Source organism: Megalobrama amblycephala, linkage group LG6, assembly GCF_018812025.1.
Source record: "Megalobrama amblycephala isolate DHTTF-2021 linkage group LG6, ASM1881202v1, whole genome shotgun sequence".
In the NCBI taxonomy this organism is placed as follows: Eukaryota; Metazoa; Chordata; class Actinopteri; order Cypriniformes; family Xenocyprididae; genus Megalobrama; species Megalobrama amblycephala.
Genome location: NC_063049.1, coordinates 13833483 through 13857868, shown reverse-complemented (window position 1 = coordinate 13857868; position 24386 = coordinate 13833483). Strand labels below are relative to the sequence as shown.

The 24386-nt window shown below is 35.0% G+C and overlaps 1 protein-coding gene across 1 annotated transcript; it reads right to left on the bottom strand.

Moving 5' to 3' along the window:
• On the bottom strand, positions 1 to 23928 carry slc37a1 (solute carrier family 37 member 1). The gene is made up of 21 exons (XM_048193030.1): positions 23868 to 23928; positions 23037 to 23167; positions 22358 to 22592; positions 19341 to 19422; positions 18786 to 18888; positions 17903 to 17981; positions 15519 to 15654; positions 14517 to 14593; positions 14150 to 14316; positions 13977 to 14029; positions 9607 to 9684; positions 9381 to 9509; positions 9206 to 9296; positions 7955 to 8017; positions 6970 to 7055; positions 6812 to 6860; positions 4410 to 4483; positions 4206 to 4284; positions 3992 to 4089; positions 2051 to 2115; positions 1 to 1916 (listed from the first exon to the last, which is right to left on the bottom strand). Exons 3-21 carry the CDS (start codon positions 22411 to 22413, stop codon positions 1901 to 1903), a joined length of 1581 nt encoding a protein of 526 aa, XP_048048987.1. The 5' UTR covers positions 22414 to 22592; positions 23037 to 23167; positions 23868 to 23928; the 3' UTR covers positions 1 to 1900.
• Between the last annotated feature and the right edge of the window lie 458 nt (positions 23929 to 24386).

Here is a 24386-nt window from a genome sequence, read left to right as displayed (position 1 = left end):
TTGCATTTTGTGTCCGCTTTATTCAAAATGTCCTATTTGTACACACAGCAACATATACAGATAATTCCCAAATCTCTATTACTTCCACAGGATTCTGTAAAGCAGCTGACAATAACTTAAAAATGAACACTCCAAAGACATATCCCTATACAAAAAAGCAAATACAAAAAAGGCACAATATATTGTATCTCATTACACCAATGTTCTACCCATAAATTATACAGATACATTCAATCACCTAGAGAATGTCGTCCTATAAGGGCAAATGCACACGTGCTAAACGCATGATTATGTAAGAGGTCCAAGCTTTATAACAAACATCTACATGTGCCTCTAGCTCTGCAGAACGACACAATCCCACAGTAACCTGAACATTCAAATAGACACTTTAAATATTTATAGCTGCAGAGGCAGGTGCGGGTCCTAAATGCGCACATACAATTACAGTCAAGGAGACTCTTGATTCGCTCGCACTGATTTATATCATACAGTCTGAGCTTGATGTGAACATTTTGAACCTGCCAACAGAAACGCTTTTTAAAAATCTAATACTGTATCCTACAGAGAAAACAAATCAAAATGTTGATATCTCTTGTATTATTAATATAGAACAGCTTGAATTTTGTTTGTATATGAATGTATAGTAATCAGTGGTCAGATAAAAATAATTGCTAACCTTCTTTCATAATGACTTAAAACATGATTATTCATTAAGTCACAGGCCAGCAGTGAAAGTCAAATAAATAATGTAAAATAAATAAAAGGGAAAATAATTAGTCATATGGCTAAATCACCTAGTGGATCCCCTATATACAACCACAGGATAAGAACTTTTAATGTCACCACAGTAAGACACACAAAAAAACTACAGAACCCCTCGAGGGACATGGTGATTAACAAAAAAAAAAAAAATCAAATAAAAAATAAAAATAAAAAGAGATAGGAGGAAAAATGTTTTGTGTTCCCCCCAAGAAACTTTGCATTCGCCCTCACAAAAGTTCTTTGCGAGGGAATGCAAAGTTTCTCGAAGGAAGGCAAAACTTTTGCGAACGAACGCAGAAGCACTGAAATATATTTTTTCCTCCAATCCCATATTTTTTCCACCACCATGTCATTTTAGGGGATCCGTAGAAAACTGTCCAAATACAAAATTTTTTCAATGACTAACAAGAATGGCTTTGGTTCATAGAAAGGCAGATGAGAATAATAATATATTATCGATTTAGCATATATATATAATATATATACACATATACACACACACACACACACAGATAAACTATACGCTTTGTGGGCCGAGTTTATGAAACACGAGCAGAACAAATTTCGGTGTAAATATTTCTTAAACCATTCTTACATAAATTGTCATGGTCCAATTCAATGTGACAATTCATGCAAGAATGGATTTATGAACTGTTTACAGGGACATTTGTTCTGCGTGTTTAATGAAGGCGCTGTGTGCCCGGCAGTGGTCTAGAGGAAGAAATTTTACTGCATTTATTTAAAAAAATCCCCTTGTTAGCAACAAAGGGAGGCTACTTTTGGTTGTGCAATTGTGCATTGTTTAACTGGAGGGATATTTAGGCTTGATTTCATGTTGAGTGATGTTCATTTGTTTGGGGACAGAATGCAAGCAGAGCTGCAGGTGGAAAATATTCTATAAGAAAATTTTTCCTTAAAGTTGCTTTGCAGTCACCCTAAACCGTTGATTTTTCTTCTGAAAAAGGGTATAAAATGTCTCTTTGTATAGTCCATTTTCTAAAACAGAGGACTGAGCACAGGTTTTAGTCAAGTTTTGGTCCAGAGTAGGAAGTGGTCAGATAACAACTGGTGAGAGATGAACATTTGTATCCAGCGCTGCCCTTCACCCTCTCTCTCTCGCTCAGTTAGTGCAAAGTACTCAATGTTCCTTCAGTCTAAAATACACAGGAGGGGGAAAAATAAGACGTATTATCAAAACTGAAATGAGCAAAGATAGGAAGTCCCCTGTATGTTTTGGTCATTGATTTGCAACCGTAACTGTAAAGAACAAGCACAAAACAGCACTCACTCGACAGCGACTCCTGGACGGCTCCTATGAGAGCGAAGCTCCTTCATCACAAGTCTCAGCAAAAGCTGAAAAACATACAATAGCAATAGGGTTACATACATAACAATTAGGGATGTTAATTGTACCGTGTGTGAATTCTTTGATTAATGTATCACTTTTCTTAACCCTCTGGTGCTCATGAACATGATTCGAACAGGTTAAATGGTCTTGAAAAAAATAGTCACACTTGTGCTCCCTCTTGGTAAAAAAAAAATGGCCGCATTGGAAATGAATGGGAAATGAATTTCTACTAGTGGGAGCGCTTGGTATTGTGCCCAAACAAAATCTTACTGAAAGCTAATTTTTTGAGATATCAACTTCAAATTTGGGATATAACTCGCTTTGATTTTCCTCACAGTTTTAGAGTAAAATATGTTTTGGAAAATATATATTTAATATAAAAAATTAGTAAAAAAAAAAAAAAAAAAAAAAAAATTATATATATATATATATATATATATATATTTATTTATAAAAAAAAAACCACTATGGCACTAAAATAATGCCAAAATATAAAATTATAATTAATTATTAATTATACACTGTAAAGCATCATTGAGCTTTGGAAAGGTGCTATATAAATAAAACTTCTTCTTCTTATTATTATTAAATATAGTACATGTTGTCATTTTGACAGCCACATTAATAGCACCAGAGTGTTAAATGTACACTGTGTTATCGCATTGTATATCAACTATTGTATTGAACTGCCAAGGGTAGACTGCAAAACTTTACAGGAATAAATAAAGTTCTATTCTGTTCATGTTCCCATACAACAATTTATAGTGACCACTTCTCTGGCTCCAAAAGGCCCTCAAACTCATCAAATACACATTAAGAATAATATATTTCTGGTACTTCTCTTGTTTTGACAAAGCTGCACATTTCCAAATGTTTTTTTATTTACAGAAATTAGGAGTTGCAATATATTAAAAGAATTCAATAAAATAATTAGAATCAGATAATTTAATTCAATAATAAATCCCTGAATGTTCTTCAGGCTTTGCATGTTTTATTATTAATGAATGTATATGACTTTCCTATTAGTTAGTGATTTGTGGGTATTTTTTCTACCCGATAAAATATTTTAGAGCCTGACATAATTATAAAATTTATATATAAAGAGATTAAAATATGTAATATGTCAGCTTACATCTACATGTTTAGCATTTTAGCTTATTTTAAAGCTTGTTTTGTGTTATTTTAAATCATTTTAAGCCATCTTGGAAGAGTCCCCCCTTGTAAGTTTGCTAAGGCCCCCTAGTGCAGTGGTTCCGTACCAGGGGTCCTAAACAAACTTCCAGGGGGGACTCTGTAAATCATAAAATTATTTAAATTTAGTTATAACTTAATCTTAATTAAAATGCTAACATAAATAAAATAAAATAAAGATGCACAAAATTAAACTGACATATTTTTGAGTTTATTTATTTTTATGACATGCATATCAGCTTAGATAGGAGGGCCTTTGAATATGGACAAAGAGGGGGTCTTTGATTCAAAAAGGGTGAGAACCACTGCCCTAGTGGGTCTCAGGTCCCATGGTTGAGAAACACTGGCCTAAAAGTCTTCTGAAACCATATAATAACTTTATGTGAAAAACTGACCAAAATGTAGGTCATCTGAATATGCAGGATGGAGAAAAAGATTTGGGAGCAGAATTGAGAAAACCTGTGAAAAACAACTTAAATTTTGGCTTGTTCCTCACATTGTGTGGCTTCAGAAGACTTAAAAACTACCTTTAAGCTATTTTTTTGATTATTGTAGGAGCTTGATAGATATGGTCTCTATGAATAGTAGTTTCATATAGGTTCTTCAAAAATTTTGCTCTAAAAATCAGCAATGAAAGAACTATGCTTTTTACAAATTAGGCAAATGTACTTAGCTTTTATTTAGACTCACCAAAAGTGCAAAAAAGTCTGCGGTCATGAGCATGTAAAAGACCTGATCCCAGCCTTGTGCTGACAACAGCCCTGCCAGCAAAGGGCCCACAGCAGCACCTGCAGAAGATGAAAGGTGCAAGAGTGACCTCTCTCTGCCCTACATGAGACCGCTTCACAATAAATCATGAATATTGACTGAGTAGCTAGAGATATGATAGTTAAAAGGCTCTTACCAACAGATCCAGTGCCATCTATAATAGCTGTAACTGTAGAGAGAGCCCTGGCATTGCCCTTCAGACTCTTGTGTGTTCCCTATAGAATTAAACCAAATAATCCATAAACCAATAAATCAATCCAAAAAAACAGCATCTGACACATGAATACACACAAGATTATGCTAGTGATAAAAGGCATTTCCTATCTACACACACACTCACCAAGTCAGCAGAGACGGCTGTTGTGATGAGAGCGTACGGTCCATTGACTAAACCACCACACACCAGCAGCATACCTGCCATATCCAATCACATTCAAACATCACACCACTAAGCCATGCAATAACACACCAGAAAATGTCATTTTACAGAATAAATGGCTTTTTCATTTTGAAAAGATGCATTTAAATGACATTTCATAATTTTTATTGTGTCTATTTTAATATATGTTGGAATATAACTATGCTTTCATAGAAGTAACAGAGTTTACAGTTTTAAGGCATCATTACCTTGAGCCTTCTGCTCAAGGTCATGAAACAAGCTGTTTGTTAGAAAGAGAATTTACTGCTGATTTTCTGAGAAAAAAAAAATCCACTTCAATTATCAATTGTTTACTATAAAATACCACGGTAACAAGGCTGACATTTTTAATGTTATTATAAACAAATAAAATTATATGTAAATGATGGCAAGAGGGTTGGTGCATAACCTGGAAGCATGACTTTAAGTCTTTTTAATACTGCATAATGTCATATATATAACTATTATGTATTTTATTTACTTGCACTACCTTTCAAAAGTTTGGGGTCAGTTCTTTCTTTTAAGAAATTTATACTTATTCAGCAATGATGCCTTAAAGGTGTTATAGAGGATGTTTTCAATGACTGAGAAACCAAAGACTGTTAGTGAGTTTTTGAAATGAGCGCATGTGTAAGAACAACCCCCCTCATTTTGAGGGAACGCCTCCCAAAACTCGTGCACGAGTACTGGAACACGAGTGTTTGTTTACCACCGGCATCCGCTGTGTCGTGTTAGTGGATTCATTATGTCGGACTCACCGCAGGGAACTCATAATCTGCAGTTGTTACTCCTGATGAAAACATTGCATGCGACGCCTGTGGAAAGTTACTGGAGCAAACACGGCTCTCACAAGGAACGTAATGGCAGTGATTGACAAGCCAGAGGGTCAATCGTTTATGCGATGATCGCATAAACGATTGGCTGATGTTTTTAAGGCCCTACCTCATGCACAGATTATGTATATTAATATTATTCCTTTCAGTGCACCTAATAAATAGTCTTTTATCAGTTAGTAAAGACAGTTTCAAGTAATATTGCAAAAATGTATAAAACAAAACATCCTCTATAACACCCTTAAATTGATCAAAAGTGACAGTAAAGGCATTTATGTTACAAAAGATTTCTATTTCAAATAAATGCTGTTCTTTCTGAACTTTCTTTTTATTCATTAAAGAATCCTGATAAAATGTATAATGTGTTGCACAATTTTTTTTATTCAGTTTTCAATATTTATAATCAGAAATGTTTATTGAGCAGCGAATCAGCATATTAGAATGATTTCTGAAGGATCATGTGACACTGAAGACTGGAGAAATGATGCTGAAAATTCACTTTTGCCATCACAGGAATAAACTACATTTTAAAATATATTACAACAGAAAAAAAGTTACTTTAAATTGTAACTAGAAAGTAAAGTTTGTCGGGACCAAGCGTTGTCTGAAAGTTTAAATGTTTTATAATTTTATTAGCATGTTTTATCATGTTCTTAGCATGTCTTAGCATATGTTTAACATGTTTTAGTTCATTGTTAACATATTTCGTTGCTGGCATGATTTAGCATGCTAGCATGTTTTAACATTATTTTACATTTTGCACATTTCTAACATAGACAGCTTAAATACTCTATTATGAGTTATTATATGAAAGTTTTGACCCCCCACAATGAAAGTCTATGATAATTTGTGAATGTTCGGAAGTCCAATACAGGAATTCTCAAAGTTGGATCAGTTAGTAACCCCAGTCAGAACAGTCTGAAGGTCTGACCCCCAGTGTGGTGGTTGTAGCTTTAAAGCTCTAGGATACTGTACAGAGATACTGTTTAGTGTCAGAAGAAGAAGCAGCAGCAGCTTAAATAGTAGATCAATATGTTGGCTATGTCAAGACAGCATAATAATATATCAGAATGTTACAGTTTTCATTGTATTTTTGATCAAATAAATGCAGCATTGGTGAGCATAACAGACTTCTTTCGAAAACATTTTAAACAAATTTATCGAAATGTTTTATATTTACTACTTCATATAATATAAACACATAGCAAAGCTGGCATCAGAAACAAAACTGTTAATCTCATTAACTCTCTAATTCAAATCAAAGCAACAGGGGTCAAGGTGATACACAGAGCAACCTTTTGAGCAATGTTGCTGAGCGATGATGCCTGGGCACTTTCCCGTTGAGAATGGGCAACAAATTTCTATCTAAAGTACCCAGATTGAAATTTGTTGCCCATTCTCAATGGGAAAGTGCCCAAGCAACATCGCTCAAAAAGTTGCTCCGTGTATCATCACCTTTAATGTGTAACACTGAGGGATTTGATATCTTACCAATAGTGGGTCCCAAGCCAAACTGACTGATCATAGAGAAGCCGTAGAGCTATTAAAAAAAACGAACACAAACCACTGTCAATGGTGAGAGAAATGTGATACAACAAAGAGCCTTTAAATGCACAGGCTCCCCAACATTTGATGACAGAATGACATACTGTGGGCGCTGCCAGCAGAAGCATCACAGCACAAGTGGTGGCCCTCTTTCCCATCTTATCAGAGATCACTCCAGCCAGGATCCCTCCTATACACACACAAACACAAACACTTAGGGGCTGTTCATACACAACATGTTTTTGCATTCCTCTGCGCTGCTTTTCCATAGTTTTTCTGTGTAACCATGAGGTAGACAAACGGGCACATTTGACACAACGTTCAAAAACTGCACCATTAAACTTTTTTTTTTTTTAAACGCTACATTTTTTTTATTTCACTAACCTCTGTTGTGAATAGCCAATGGCAAAAGTTTGGGGTCGGTAATATTTTTTAAATGTGTTTGAAAGAAGACTCATGCTCACCAAGGCTTCATTTGTTTGACCAGAAAAACAGTAAACAGGAATATTGTGAAATATTATTACAATTTAAAACAAATGTTTTCTATTTGAATATATTTTAAAATGTAATTTACTCCTGTGATGGTAAAGCTGAATTTTCAGCAGTCCTCAGTGTCACATGATCCTTCAGAAATCATTCTAAAAATCTAAAAAAAAAAATTCTTTTTATCATCAATGTTGAAAAAAGTTGTGGTTTCTAATATTTTTGAGGAAACCATGATACTTTTTTTTTAGGATTCTTTGATGAATAGAAAGTTCAAAAACATTTCTTTGAAATGGAAAACTTTTGGAACATTATAAATGTTTTTACTGTCGCTTTTGATTACATTATAAAGACATTAATATTGTTTAAAAAAAAAAAAAAAAAACCTACCGACCCCAAACCAGCCATGTTGTGTTTATAATCCAATAAAACCAAACAAGTCAAGATGAGAAAGACCTTGTTATTTCTGTTATGGATGTTATTATACACATCACCATTTGTCACATGAATAAAGAAAGCAACTGACGAGTGCTCACAGATGTGATATCAACTACTAATGCCCACTCCAAATACAAAACATAAAAAATGACTAACAACTCTACATACCAACAATGCCACCCACATCAAACAGAGTTGAAAGGTCTCCAGCTTTCTTGGCATCTAGGTGAGCTGAAAAACAGGAAATGGCATTATACACCCCCTTTAACACAAGATATTTTACTTGTCTTGATAAAGGCAGTTACTAACAAGTGGCTAAATGGAACTACAGAGATTGTCAGGGACATTAAACATCATCACACCGAACAGGTAAACTCATGTACTCACTAGTCCACTTTCACAGCCTTGTTGTGTTTATAATCTTACTCTTGCAAACTATTAATAACTCAAACGTTCGGGGAAAATGTTTTAAATAAAGACAGAGAGTGATTGACAGCTTCAGTGTAGTTCAATTATAGCCTATGTTTGGGCTATATCGATAGATTTAAGTATCAAAATTCATAAAAGTTGTGTTCATTTGTGAAGATTATCACGATGAACAAAACGTTTAAGGATCATACAATTTTGTTAGTCACGGAGCTGTAATATTCCAAAGGCCAATGGAAAAGTCCTATTGGGTTTTTGTTGAGGGTGATGCTAACTTATGGGTTGACCTACAAAAATACATCACTGCAGCACTCTAACACTCCACTTTCTTTGAAAATAGGCTCATTTTCCAACTCCCCTAGAGTTAAACAGTTGAGTTTTACTGTTTTCTAATCCATTCAGCCGATCTCCGGGTCTGGCGGTAATGATATTACGCAGGCGCAATGATATTACGCAGCGCCTGTGACCCTCTGTTTGCACAGGGAGCGTGCCTTGCAACCACGGAGACATTTGTGAGAGGCGCTGCATAATATCATTGCGCAAAGTTCCTTGATTATTACGCCAGAACGAGAGTATAGTTCCTAGCCATATCGGCCTAGAAAATCGCAACTTTTCATTTTCCGTCGGTCTTAGTACACAATGTAACTACAGAAGAGTCAAGTTTTTCGTTGGTCATTTTTGAGCAAGATGCTAACGGTCTAATCAGATTCAATGAACTATGCTAAGCTATGCTACAAGTGGTACCGCCAGACCCGGAGATCGGCCAAATGGATTCAAAAACAGTAAAACTCAACTGTTTAAATCTAGGGGAGTTGGAAAATGAGCCTATTTTCAAAAATAGTAGAGTGCTCCTTTTAACCACCATCCCAAAATGTACAAATATATACACAAAACGCATCAGAACACAGGAACCCGTGCTACTAGTCTACATCAAGAGAACCACATAAACAAATGTAACAGAACAGAAGAAGCCAGTAAGTCAGTGCGAGTTACCTGCTTTAGTGATGTAGAGGGGCAGCCAGAAGAGGAAAGTATAACTGACCAACTTGGCAAACAGCAGACAAAGCGAGAACTCCACCACTCCCTGCAAACACACAGCAGGAGAAACTTCAGTGACGCTGTAAGTAACACACGCTGACTGATGGACAGACGGATGGGCTGCACTCACAGGAATGCGTAAAGCTCCCATGAAGCTGATGGCTGACGGTTCTGCCTCGCTCTTCACCACCACCACCTGCTGTACGGGAACACACACGCCAATGGTCTCCTGCCCCAGCAGAAGCTCTGTGTCCCAGCTCTAACAAACAGGAGGATCGGACAATGAAATATCACAAGTAATACTTCTAAAGGAGTGACCCAGAAAAATACACATCGAGACAATGAGGTGGACTAACCTGTGCTTTAGCTCCTGGCTTGCACTGCAAGTAAAGGTCTTTATGTCCATTAACACCATTCCAGCTTTTATGAGGCTTCTGAGAGAAAAATAATATGAGTTCAGCATCACATTTACAAAGAGAACAACACCTAGACTAGACTTATATTCATTATTTTGAATCAAATTAATAATAAAAGACACATGGGTAGTTGAAGTTGCAATTTTGCTGTCCACCTAATTTTTAAACTTATTAAATGTGCCAATTAATTAATCACAAATTAATTGCACAACAAATTTGGCTGAGAAATTGCCCCCAGAAGATCATTTAAAGTCATTATTGTGCTAAATGAGAAAAGCATCAAACAGACATTACAAAAAGTAGCTTTAAAATGAATTATATTATTTTATTCAAATGATGTAATATGAATTTATTACACAAACTTTTAGGCTACAATGTCCATGATTTTTTTTTTTCCAGATGCTGCATCTGAATTGGTATTAAGACATATTTACAGACCGTTAATTGCAGCTCAGAGATGGCATGAATGCATTTACACTGCAATTACAATTGCATAAATAATGGCATGAGATTACATTTAAAACATGAGTTTTAAATGGGGATTAAAGGGATAGTTCACCCAAACATGTTATTTTGAAGTATATTTTGAAGAATGTTGGCAACCAAACTGTTTTGGTTAACACTGAGGTTCACTGTATGGAAAAAACAAAATACTGAGACATTTCTCAGATTATCTTCTATGTTCCACAGAAGAAAGTATGTCATATAGGATGGAAACGACAATGGGGAGAATAAATGATGACAGAATTTTTATTTTGGGGTGAACTATCCCTTTTAATTATTATTATTTTTTTTTATTAGGATGGAAATATGAAATATATATAAAGAGAATATGAAGGACCAAACAGGAAATAATTGTACAAAATCTGAATATATAAATATGCTGAATATAAAGTTAGAGAGTTAGGTCTGAAAATATAAATGTAATTCCGAAAATGTAGTTATATGAGTCTAAATTTAAAGATATTTATACATTTGATTAGGCATACTGATAAAGTTCCTAATATCTATCTATCTATCTATCTATCTATATATATTAGATAGATAGATGAAAAATTATATTTCTACTTTTAAATATGTATTTGTCACACCCTGAAAAAAGTGAAATCACAAAGATGATTAAAATATCTGAAATTATGACAAGTTACAGAATGAAAAATGAACACATTTACTTTCCTTACACAAATAGTTTTCACCTAAACCCTGATGTTAAAAAAAAGGTTTGCATGTCTATTTGTCAACTACCAACTTACTGCATATCAAAAAGCTAAACATTTGCATATATTTCCATTCAGTGCATCTGTTGTTAGTATTATTGACCTAATTCCCTCCTGCAGCATGTTTTCTCTTGTTTTTGTACACTCTAGAGAAAAATACTCTGGTGTAACACCTCCTAAATTGCAATTAATTAAACGCTATGAATATTTAAGAATCCTTTAGAAACAAACCAAGAGGCATTAGGGTAAACAATGACACAGAATCAGAAATTATTCATGCAAGTGTTTGAAGTTGCTCTTGAATTTGATGAATTCCTCCTCCACAGTCAAAATGAGAAAAAAGAGGCGTCAATCTACATTTCCTCTTGCTGTCACCCCCTTCCTCTATCCCTAATGTCTCCGTTACTCTTGATTAGCCACTCCTGAATCAAAATCAATCTGATGAAGCGTTTCAGAAATGTGAACTCTCCGTGTTCGAAGAGCACCTCATGCTCTACTGAGACTCGCAGGTGTACGCATCACAAGGCCGTTGTCATAGCGACTGCTGTAGAGCATGAATGAGTCATGTTATCTAACCAACCCTACCTCAGACTGCTGGGAAAAGACATTAACTTATGGGAAGATGACACAGACCTTGTCTGTTTGACTCTCTGTCAGGCTTTGTTCAGACCAGTAGGAAAAATCTGATTTTTGAGACTTAAATAAAATTTTTTGTCAACTGAACCGCAACAAACATACGTAACCTGATATTTACAAGCCTAATACAAACCACATCCACTGATTTTTTTTTGGAATGAGTCACCAGATATTGATAAAACAGTGCAAAAAATACAGAAAAGATTCCCTCGCCTGCAAAATTACAGTGCGGAATTGTAATTCTTGAGAGACCGGATTTGAAACCCTCATTGGATTTGAGTACAGTTTGAACAAAGCCTTGAAGTACACTACTGTTCAAAAGTTTGGGGTTGGTAAGATTTAATGTTTTTGTAAGAAGTCTCATATGCCAAGGCTACATTTATTTGATCAAAAATATAGTAAAAATAGGAATATTGTGAAACATTATTACTATTTAAAATAACTGTTTTCTATTTTAATACATTTTAAAAAATAATTTATTTCTGTGATGCAAAGCTGAATTTTCAGCATCATTCCTCCAGTCTTCAGTGTTACATGATCCTTCAGAAATCATTCTTACAGTTGTGGTCAGAATTATTGGCACCCTTGATAAATGTGATAAAAGATGACTGTAAAAATAAATCTGCTTTGTTTATCCTTTTGATCTTTAATTTATAAAATTAGCAAAAATCTAACCTTTCATTGAAGGAAAAGAATTGAAAGTGGGGGGGAAATCACATTATGAAATAAATGTTTTTCTCCAATACATGTTGGCCACAATTATTGGCATCCCTAGAATTTTTTACAAGTAAAAAATCTCTAAAGTATATTCCCATTCATATTTACATTTTTTAGCACACCAGGTGATCATGAACATGAAATTGTCCAGCCATGACTTCCTGTTCCACAGGAGTATAAACATGAGGAAACACAAAGGCCAAATTCCCTTAATCATTCATCACAATGAGTAAAACCAAAGAATATAGTTCTGATGTGCAGCAAAAGATTGTTGAGCTTCACAAAATAGAAAGTGGCTGTAAGAAGATAGCTAAAGCATTGAAAATCCCCATTTCCACCATCAGGGCAATCAACAAAAGATGTTACAAATCTGCCTGGAAGAGAATGTGTGTCTAAATCGTCCTAATGTGCGGTGAGGAGGAAAGTTTGAGTGGACAAAGACTCTCCAAGGATCACAGCTGGAGAATTACAGAGATTAGTTGAGTCTCGGAAAGCCTAAAAAAATAATCAAACAGCACCTACATCCCCAAATGTTGTTCAGGAGGATTTTAAGAAAAATCCTCTGCTCTCATCCAGAAACAATCTCCAGCATATTCAGTTGTCAGACAAGACTGGAACTTCAAACAGGACTGGCTTCTATGGTCAGATGAAACTAAAAAAAGAGACTTTTGGCAGCAAACCCACCAGATGGGTTTGGTGCACACATGGATAAAAAGTACCCCATGCCCACGGTTAAATATACTGCTGGATCTTTAATGTTGTGGGCCTGTTTTTCTGCTGGAGGTCCTGGACATCTTGTTCAGATACATGGTATCATGGATTCTACCAAATATCAACAGATAAAAAAATCAAAACCTGACCGCTTCTGCTAGAAATCCAATAATGGGCCGTGGTTGGATCTTCCATCAGGACAATAATCCAAAACAAACATCAAAACCAACACAAAAATGTGTCACTGAGCACAAAAATAAAGTTTCTGCCATGGCCGTCCCAGTCCCCTGACCTGAACCCTAAAGAAAATGAGTGAAGTGAACTGAAGAGAAGAAGCACCAACATGAATCTGAAGGATCTGTAGATATTCTGCATTAAGGAATGGTTTCTGATCTCTTGTCAGGTGTTCTCCAAACTCATCAGGCATTATAGAAGAAGACTCAGAGCTGTTATCTTGGCAAAAGGAGGTTGCAAAAAGTATTGAATAGAAGGGTGCCAATAATTGTGGCCAACGTGTTTTGTAGATAAACATTTATTTCATAATGTGATTTTCTCTTCACTTTCAATTCTTTTCCTTTAATGAAAGGTTAGATTTTTGCTAATTTTATGAATTAAAGATCAAAAGGATAAACAGTACAGATTTATTTTCACAGTGATCTTGGATCATATTTACCAAGGGTGCCAATAATTCTGACCACCACTGTATATGCTGATTTGATGCTCAAGAAACATTTATTAATATTATCAATGTTGAAAATGGTTGTGCTGCTTCATATTTTTGTGTAAAATCATGTTTTTTTCAGGATTCTTTGATGAATAGAAAGTTCAAAAGAACAGCATGTATCTGAAATAGAAATTTCCTGCAACATTATAGATGTCTGTACTGTCATTTTTGATCAGTTTAATGCATCCCTGCTGAATCAAAGTGTTTATTTTTATCAAAAAAAAAAAAAACTTCACAATGGCTATACAGTACATTCACAAAGAGCAATATGACTGGAAATGTAACTAAATAAACAGTGAACTAACCTGATTGCTTGGAGCTGAGCTCTGGGCACTGGCAGTCTTCAAATCATTAGGGTCTGGAGATAAAGCAGCGTTTGCATCAAAAACCCATCAACCATCTCGAACAATGCTTTGTGCCAAATTTGCACCCAGACACACATGCACAAATAAATAAGCCAGAGGTCATATTCACTTACGCTCTATTAGAAAGAAGAAGCAGATGACCCCCATGACAGCGATGATAACTCCAGGGACGATGAAGGACAGACCCCAGTTAGAGGAGACATAATATCCAGCAATCAAAGAACCCAGAATGTTGCCCACCGATGTGTGAGAGTTCCACAGACCCATGATGAGGCCTCTCCTGATACCACAACAAAAACAAACACATTACATAACATTTATTTCTGTGGGAATACGAGATGTGTTACAATTTAGAGTGTGTAAAGATGATAAGCATTCCTTCATCTCGAGGTGTCTGAGAAATGACAACACTGCATGCTCATATTTAGACAGATTTATTGAGTTTTTTTAAATGTTAGTGGAAAAAGTAATGCCTCTTACCTGCCCTTGCCAAACCAGTTACCAATGCAAGTCACGACACTTGGCCAACCAGTGGTCTGAACCAATCCATTGGCCACCTACAGACAAAAAAATAGGAGAGAATGCTGAATAAAAACTGTACAAAACCGTATATAAACAATTAAAGAAATAGAAAGTGTCATTTTGTTGCTTATGTGCACTAAGTCTGGGGTCAGATTTGTTTTGTTTTTTCAAAGAAATTAATACTTTTATTCAGGAAGGATGCATTCATTTGATCAAAAGTGACAGTAAAGACATTTATAATGTTACAAATATTTCTATTTCAAACAAATGATGTTCGTTTGAACTTTCTATTCATCAAAGAATCCTGAAAAAAATTATCACAGTTCCACAAATATATCAAGTAGCTGTTTTCAACACTTATAAAAAAACAAATGTTTTTTTGAGTAGCAAATCAGAATATTAGAATGATTTTGAAGAATCGTGTGACTGAAGACTGAAGTAATGATTCAGAAAATTCAGCTTTGACATCACAGGAATAAATTATATTTTAAAATATATTAAAATATAAAACAGTTATTTTACATTTTAATAATATTTTACAATATTGCTGTTTTTACTGTATTTTTGATCAAATAAATGTAGTGTTGGTGAGCTTAAGAGACTTCTCAAGTACAGTCAAACCAAAAATTATTCAGACATTTTTGATAATTTTTTTTCTAGTGGGTGCAGGACACTAAAGTTCATTTATGTAAGTGAGGACAGCAAAATAAATTAAACATATTATACCCAAAAATTCTTCTCACAGTGGACTACCAGTAAAATTGATAAAAAATTTGTAACCAAAAATTATTCAGACACTTTGACCTGACCATTAAGATTATTTTTTTTCTGACATAGTTTAACTCTGAGTTCTTGTGATATTTTATTACCATTTATTTAAACTATAGTGAATAAACTGTATTAATGAATGAAATGTTCAAGGTGTCTGAATACATTTTGGTTTGACTGTATGATACCCACCTGAACAAATATATAGAAGCCAAGGCTATGGATGTCATAGATGTATCCCAGTCCAAACAGACAGGTGAAAAGTCCACTGGTCAACATGCCCACAGTCAGGTACAGACGAATGGGCAAACGCTCTCCAATGATTCCACTGAAAAGATTGTATTAAGTGTCATTGCAGACAGAATGTTAGCAGCAAACAATAAACATATCACTGTTGTCAGATGAGCTCAACTGCTCAAGATACTGTAAGACCAATGCCATTAGAATTGTTAAGAGCATTATGTCAGGTGTTTCAAATAATAGTAGATTTGCAAAAGCAGTGATCAAGTTGATAAACTCATTCTAGTGAATCAGTTCAAACTGCATTAGTAAATCCATTCAAAACTTTGATTTAATAATGCGTTTTTATGTATTAAAATATTTTAATAAAAATATACATTGATAAATATAGCTGTTTATTACCAAGTCATGATATTGGTGCATATAAATGAACATGATCAAATATAATTCTTCCTTAAAGGTGCAGTAAGCAATTTCTGAGAAACGCTATTGAAAGTGGATTGGACTTAGCAGCACAACACACTAGTAGTCAATCAGCAGTAAGGGGTGTGTTCACTCATGATGGGGGAGGAGAAAGAGTGAGCAAGAGGAAGATTTTAAAGGTGCCCTAGAATTAAAAATTGAATTTATCTTGGCATAGTTGAATAATAAGAGTTCAGTACATGGAAATGACATACAGTGAGTCTCAAACACCATTGCTTCCTCCTTCTTGTGTAAATTTGATTTGTTTAAAAGACCTCCAAAGAACAGGCGAATCTCAACATAACACTGACTGTTACGTAACAGTCGGGATCATTAATATGTATGACCCCAATATTTGCATATGCCAGCTCATGTTCAAGGCATTAGACAAGGGCAGCTAGTATTAACGTCTGGATCTGTGCACAGCTGAATCATCAGACTAGGTAAGCAAGCAAGGACAATAGTGAAAAATGGCAGATGGAGCAATAATAACTGACATGATCCATGATATCATGATATTTTTAGTGATATTTGTAAATTGTCTTTCTAAATGTTTTGTTGCTAATGTACTGTTAAATGTGGTTAAAGTTACCATCGTTTATTACTGTATTCACGGAGACAAGAGCCGTTGCTATTTTCATTTTTTAAACACTTGCAGTCCGTATAATTCATAAACACAACTTCATTCTTTATAAATCTCTCCAACAGTGTGTAATGTTAGCTTTAGCCATGGAGCACAATTAAACTCATTCAGAATCAAATGTAAACATCCAAATAAATACCATACTTATGCGATTAGACATGTTGCATGATGAACACTTTGTAAAGATCCATTTTGAGGGTTATATTAGCTGTGTGAACTTTGTTTATGCACTGTTTAAGGCAAGCGTGAGCTCCGTGGGTGGGGAGCATGAGATTTAAAGGGGCCACAGCATGAATCGGCGCATTTCTAATTTTGCCTCAAAATAGGCAGTTAAAAAAATGAATTAAAAAAAATCTACGGGGTATTTTGAGCTGAAACTTCACAGACACATTCAGGGGACACCTTAGACTTATATTACATCTTTTAAAAAAGACGTTCTACGCCACCTTTAAGAAAGACTTTTGAGAGATGGTCAGAGGAATACCACTGGAAAAAGAAGAAATGATCAGGCAAGAGCTTTAGGACCCGTGTTAATATTAGAAAAGCTTTCCAGTGCTGGAGAGACCAAAGCGGGAAGGCCTGAAAACGGATGCATTGTTTCTGCTCCAGACGTGAGTAACATTGGTTTCGCTATGTTTCACAGAACAAAGATATGCTGTTGTTGAAATGTTAGCTATAGTAACAGGACAGTTTTGAGTGGCACTGTTAGTCTGGAGCTTGTGTGCTGCTGGCGACTAACAAACAACTGATGCTTGAACTTCTGTTTACCATATTTGATGTGCTCTATGTATGTGCACTGATCAATGTATATGTCTAAATTAAATCAGACTTTAATTAAACCTCTCGATTCATATGGGTTACTTTATGAACTTTTTAAAGTTTTGAAGGAATGGACTTTCAATGGAGAGACAGAAATCTTTCAGGTTGCATTAAAATACATTTATTTGTTTTCCGAAGTTGAACAAAAGTCTTATGAGTTTGGAACGACATGAATTCCAAACTCATTTATGTCATTTATGTGTGCTTAGTTGGGGACACTTAATATTCAGCAATATTTTTGACTTGACTGTACTAACAATATTGGATGAGAACTGAACTGTGCTGGATGATGACATCCCTGTGAGCTGCTTTATAGATGAAAAGAATATTCCATAATGAAGGGGGAAAACACCCTTTTTAGCCATTTTAGAGCAAAAACATAAATATTTGAGTGTTTTGTATCTGTTCTTACCTGAGATACATGCCTATGGCATAAGCACACAGGAAAGAGTAATCCATCGCTCCAAGCAACTGCTTATAATTGTTTCTGTCTATAGGGATAGAAACACAGAGATGCCAAACATTTAAAGGATTAGTCCACTTTTAAATAAACTTTTCCTGATAATTTATTCACCCCCATGTCATCCAAGATGTTCATGTCTTTCTTTCTTCAGTCGAGAAGAAATTAAAATTTTTGATGAAAACATTCCAGGATTTTTCTCCATATAGTGGACTTCAATGGGCACCAAACAGTTGAAGTTCAAAATTAGTTTCATTGCAGCTTCAAAGCGTTCTACACGATCCCAGACAAGAAATAAGGGTCTTATCTAGAGAAACCATCGCTCATTTTCTAAAAAAAAGTTTGAAATAATTGTTATATACTATTGAACTAGCATATTGTATATAAAAATTAGTTCAAACTTTGACCTGTGGAGGGCAGTAATACACTTATCAGTGTCTACACTGCTGGAATTCAAATAGAGAAGAAGAAGAGAGCTAGTTCAAGATGATCATTTCTGGTTAAAATGTGTAAAATTTTATTTATTTTTTTTAGAAAATGAGCGATGGTTTCTCTAGATAAGACCCTTATTTTTCGTCTGGGATCGTGTAGAACAATTTAAAGCTGCAGTGAAACTAATTTTGACCTTCAACTGTTTGGTGCCCATTGAAGTCCACTATATGGAAAAAAATCCTGGAATGTTTTCATCAAAAACTTTCATTTCTTTTCGACTGAAGAAAGAAAGACATGGACATCTTGGATGACATGGGGGTGAGTAAATTATCAGGAAAAGTTTATTTAAAAGTGGACTAATCCTTTAAAGCACTGACTGAAAATGATACTGCTTATATCTTACCGAATGGTTTCCAGCTGCAGTCTAGTTCTGGTTGAAGTCTAGGCTGTTGGCTGTTCTCTGTGGGAACCTCCATGACGTGAGAGCAATTCTTATGCAGCTCACTCTATACAGACACATACACAACAAAACATGAACTCATTTCTGACAGCGCATTCAGACACAGGACATGACAGCATATTAAGGCTGACTACAGAAAGTTCAACACGGTTAGATGGCTGCGTGCCATACACTTCAGGATTACATTCAGATAAATTAGTTAATATGTGACAGAAAATGGCAAAAAAAAAGCCCTTTGAGTTCCAATAAGCACAAAGACTGTGGATAACAGCTTGTACAAATTTTGATCATCCATCTCTGAGCAATATAATGTTGTCTGAATGTTATCTTATGCTGAGATGATAAAAGATGGGAATTGGAAAAAAAATTCTTATTCTTGTTCTTATTCCAGTTCTGTTCATTCTATACACTATAGTTGTATATGATTGTACATGCAGATGTGTCATGTTTCCTCCAGCATGTGTTCTTTTAAAGGGTTTGTTCAATGTGCCGTGCTACCTTGACAATGCTGATGGGCTTCCTGGATAGATGGAAGCTTGTGTAGAGCAGGAAAGTGAGAGCAAACGTGAAGGCCTTGTACCTGCGTATAGCAAACACAGCAAAGGTCAATAAGGAGAAGGAAACAGACATTTTACAGTCAAATTTCCTCTTGTTGTGCTCTGTAACAGCACTGATGATTAAAGGGATAGTTCACCCAAAAATGAAAATTCTGTCATCATTTACTCACCCTCAAGTTGTTTCAAACCTGTATGAAATTCTTTCTTCTGTTAAGAAGAAATTTTGAAGAATGTCAATGGGCTCCATTGACTTCCATAGTGTTTTTTTTTTATTCTATGAAAGTCAATGGGGTCCATCAACATATTCTTCAAAATATCTTTTGTGTTCAGCAGAAAAAAGAAATTCATACAGGTTTGAAACAACTTGAGGGTGAGTAAATGATGACAGAATTTTCATTTTTGGGTGAACTGTCCCTTTCGGAGACTGGCTGCATCCCAAAACAAGCACAAATACGAATACAGATCGCATACAGCTGGCATTAAACTGTGCGAGTGGCTAATGACATTCCCACCCACTGTTCAGTTACGCAAACAACTTTGTTAAACTAGCAAACAAATCAGAAGTTAAAGGGAGACCGTCTTACTGTTGCTTAATGTCAAACTAAGAAGGGCAAAGCAACTAAGGCTTTTATCAGATGGAACTACATTACTATTTCACAGTCTTGCTTCGATCTAGTTTAGATACTTACAGCAGCTGAAGTCTTTTATTAATTGATCTGTTTATCACGAAAAGCTACTGTATGGATTCAGAAGAATGTGCTTTTATATTGCTTTTTGGTCACAGATATGGTTATATAAACTGTTGTTGTATGGAAAAGAGATTCTTCAGTTACAATTTATTTTGATAGTCAGCTTTAGACATTCATTCTACTATAAGTAACTTTACAAATACATGTCAACTAGCTCTCATTAATTTGCAACTGGGTCATTAACAAATAAGGTTTTTAAAAGTGTAAAAAAAACATAATGGAGATTTAATTATTTTTGAAGTTTTATTAAGTGTTAACAATTAGATTATATGGTTTTTATAATCAATTAACACTGCTTTTGTCACTTTTACAAGGTGGACCAAAAAAATAATTTGGTTTAACCAAAATTTCAGTTTTACAGAATGACACTTTTGGTTATACCGAATGAGGATATTTTCAAACAGGCTGATATCTAGCTATCAAACATTTTATATTTAGTACATGTTTTTAAAATATTACAACATTTTCCATGTTTTACAGCAGTTGTACCGAATGACCTGATGTTTCGGGAATGCGTATGAGCAAATGAAACATGAATTTTTCAAATAGTTAAGAGAGAGTTAGTTACTTTGCTTCACGACCATGTGGCCCTTTGCAGGTGTCCGAATGATGTCACATCCTGTCACATGATATTGACCACATGACTTGATCCAAAATTGTCCCTTTATATTGGTTACTCTGAATGACGTCAATGAAATACATTTTTCCAGACATTCTTCTCATAACAAAGCAACGACTTCTACACATAATTTTATGTGTTGATATATGATATAAGATGCCAGAATAAAAAAAAAAATATACATTTATTAAATTTTAAGATATTTTAATCACAAATGAAATGGCTGTATTGGCCTTTGTACGGTTAAACCGAATGACTTTTGATACTTCAAAATCTTTAAAATACCTTTATATGTAGCAAAATATAATTAAAACCTTTTGGATTCAATAAAAGAGATCTAGTTGTACTACCTTACATACTTTGGATGTCATAGCTTTGTTTTTTATTATTATTATTAAGGCCTTTGAAAAAAAAAAAAAAAGACCTGCCACGTCATGTTGACATGTACTTGCAAAGTTACTTATAGTCAGTAGAATGTCTAAAGTGGACCATCGAAATAAAGTTACTGATTCTTCTTCAAAAAAATCTCTTTGTCACTATATTCATTTATAATTATATGAAATAACAAATAACATTATATTATAAATAGCAGCACAGACACAAAATGAGCAGGATATGACAGTGATATTATCGGTAGAAAAATGATTTGATGATAATTAGAAGTTAAAATACACAATGTAAAAAATATCCTGCTATATTTGTGGTAAAAACAAAAAAACAAAAAAACAAACAAAAAAAACAACAACTGGCAGCTGTGATTGCCAGATATTCACCATAAAAATTAAAAATTACAAACATGTTTTAGTCAGTCTGGTTTGAATTGAATTTCCTGTAATTACGCTTGTTAATAAACTGGGCAGCCCTCTTTCCCTATAAGGTTAATATAATCTCTATCTTCTTTAAGAGGTTCACAGACAGTACACAGGAATTTAAACACACCTAGTGTAGCCTGTGTGTCCCTTTTATAGAACTCACTAAACCGGATTTTTCACAGTCAATCCTGAAATGGTGTTGATGACGCAGGTATGCAGTGGAACAACACAGATAAGACATGATCAAATACCGGCATATGTAAATACATATGTAAATATATTTTAATTAAATACAGGATACATTAAAGTTCTTTTCTATCTATTGTATTCTCCAGCACATATCAGCTATATTAATGCCTTAAACTCAAATGCTTTTATTTACAGATGAAATCACAGTAAAATTTGCCAAAATATTAAAAATCAAATTTGACCATTCTTATTTATTATAAATGATTATTATGATGATTATCGACATCTCTTCTCTGATGACAAGTTTACTGGCGTGAGGGCGGGACAACCAATAGCAAACCACAACCATCCAATCAATTGCCAATGAACAAAATCAAGTCCCACCAAAAATTTTGTCTTGTTCGAGAAGCCGTTCCACTCGGATATACGTCACATATACGGGAAGAAAAGCCTATCGCAACTTACATTTCATGTGTAATATATAAACACGCAAAGACTGGAACATGTGTAGTATTATAATGAAAAATTGGTCCTGTTGATCATCAATCCCAAACACACATGCAAATATTGATAAAAGAGACAGACTCACCACTGGTCCCTATTGAAGGATGCCAGGAAGCGGATGCCAGGTGGGACTGGTGCCATGCTTGTGTATGTGTGTGTGTATGAGTGTAATACAGAGCTTAGTAAATCTCATAAAGATGTTAGGCAGGAAGCCTGTAGGTATATGGTCACAAGATCCATCTCTGAGCAAGAGGACCTTGTGATGTGATCAGAAAGACACAAGATCCCATTATGAAGAGTCGCGTCCGTTGCTTTATATCCTAAAAAAAATGAAGAAAGAATGAAAGACTGAAAGAGGAGGAGTAGTTTTCCTGAAAGGGAAGTGAACAAACTATCACTTCGTAAATCAATAACATGTTCATTCCCAGCACATGATCAGCCCTTTTATCATCTTTTAGGAAATGACAGTGTCTGAACTGTCAAAGCTCATAAATGAAGTGGTTGCTCCTGTACAACCAGAACCAAAGTGTATGAGAGACCAGTCTGATACTGTGCTAAACTAGAACTATAACAAGGTCAATAACATTTAAATAAGAGTCTGAATAAATGTACTATCATTATAATGTCGTGTGGTCCCTCTCATTCTCTATGGCTCGTACACTTTTATTGAGCGGATGTGATGGATAACATGCCGAGAGACTATTTGTCAAAGATATAAAAGCGCGTATAACTGATTTAATTTAAAACAGCCCCGGAGGTCTTACCGCATCAACCGACTCTCCGTTCAGCGGTGTCTTTAGCGACCGTCTCTTTCACTTCCTCATTCAGTCCGGTGCGGTGATGACGCCAACAAGATCGGCGTGACGAGAGACGGTCTACGTCACGACTTCAGGAGCTAAAATATTTCAAAATAAAAGACACTATTCATGCAGTACAAAGTCAAATATTTAAAGGTGCAATATGTAATATTTTTGCAGTAAAATATCCAAAAACCACTAGGCCAGTGTTATATAATTTGTTCACTTGAGTACTTACAATATCCCAAATGTTTCCAACTATTTGTAAATCGTGAGAAAATTGCAATTTTAACCAAGGCTGCGTCCGAAAACTGGCAAATGCTGCCTTCTGAGAACACATTTCAAGGTAGTAAGGCATTAAGGCACGTCCAAATCTAATGTTAGCTTCACTTCCTGTTTGCTGAGATACCTTCCTCAGATCGATTTTTGAAGGAAGCATGGATGTATCCTTAGCTGCCTTTGATATCCCACAATCCTGTGCTTTCCATTCTGTGAAAGTTGAGCTAGAAAAATAAAGATGGCGTCCGAAAGTTGCGTTTGCTGCTCAGTTTGTGTGTAAATGTACGATTTTGACCAACATATTTCAATTTTGATATAATTTCTATCGAGAAATTACTACTGTAATAATTAAATATTTGTTTAGTTCTCACCATAGCTCGCGCTACATTGCTGTAGATCATTAAACTGTTACGCTGCCACAGAAGTCTGTCCGAAATCATTTTCGTGAGGTACCTTCATGCACAAACGCTGCCGTACAAGTCATTCTCTTATAAGACAGCGAGGCAGCAAGACACCTACCTAGGTTTTCGGACGCAGCCCAAGGCTCCGGGACGTGTGAGGAGTCGCCTGTCAATGGCGTCATACCCTCGGTTTCCGGTTTTATTTTGTAGAAACCACGTAAACACCAAAGACGCTTTAATATATTACATGTTTTAATATATTACATGGTTACGCTTATAGACAGAAAACTAATCATTGTTATATAGCTCAACACGTTTAGTCTTATTGTTTAAATCAAATTTTCTCGATTTTTTGCGAGTACCATGCTTTACCATGCCTCAGAGAAATACACTATTTTGTAAAGTAGCTAATATAGCATAATCAGATGCAGCTTTATTTTTATTAACAGTAATACATCATTTTCTCCATCATACAATACGTTTTAAAATTAATTGCATGTCATTTATCAACACAATTTAATATGATATTCTTAAATCGATCTAGCTTACTACAGTGTGTAACAAGTGTCTCACAACGTTATTAAATCATTTTCAACACACCCAATTGTATCTAATATGATACACAGAGCTGTGTTAC

Excerpts from the sequence above, each read along its gene's own strand:
- slc37a1 (XM_048193030.1), bottom strand. The coding sequence starts at position 22,413 with ATGGCACCAGTCCCACCTGGCATCCGCTTCCTGGCATCCTTCAATAGG. Across the intron at positions 14,317-14,516 it reads AACTGGTTTGGCAAGGGCAG|GAGAGGCCTCATCATGGGTC; the intron begins GTAAGAGGCATT and ends TTGTGGTATCAG. Across the intron at positions 6,861-6,969 it reads TTCTGCTGGCAGCGCCCACA|CTCTACGGCTTCTCTATGAT; the intron begins GTATGTCATTCT and ends TTTTTTTAATAG.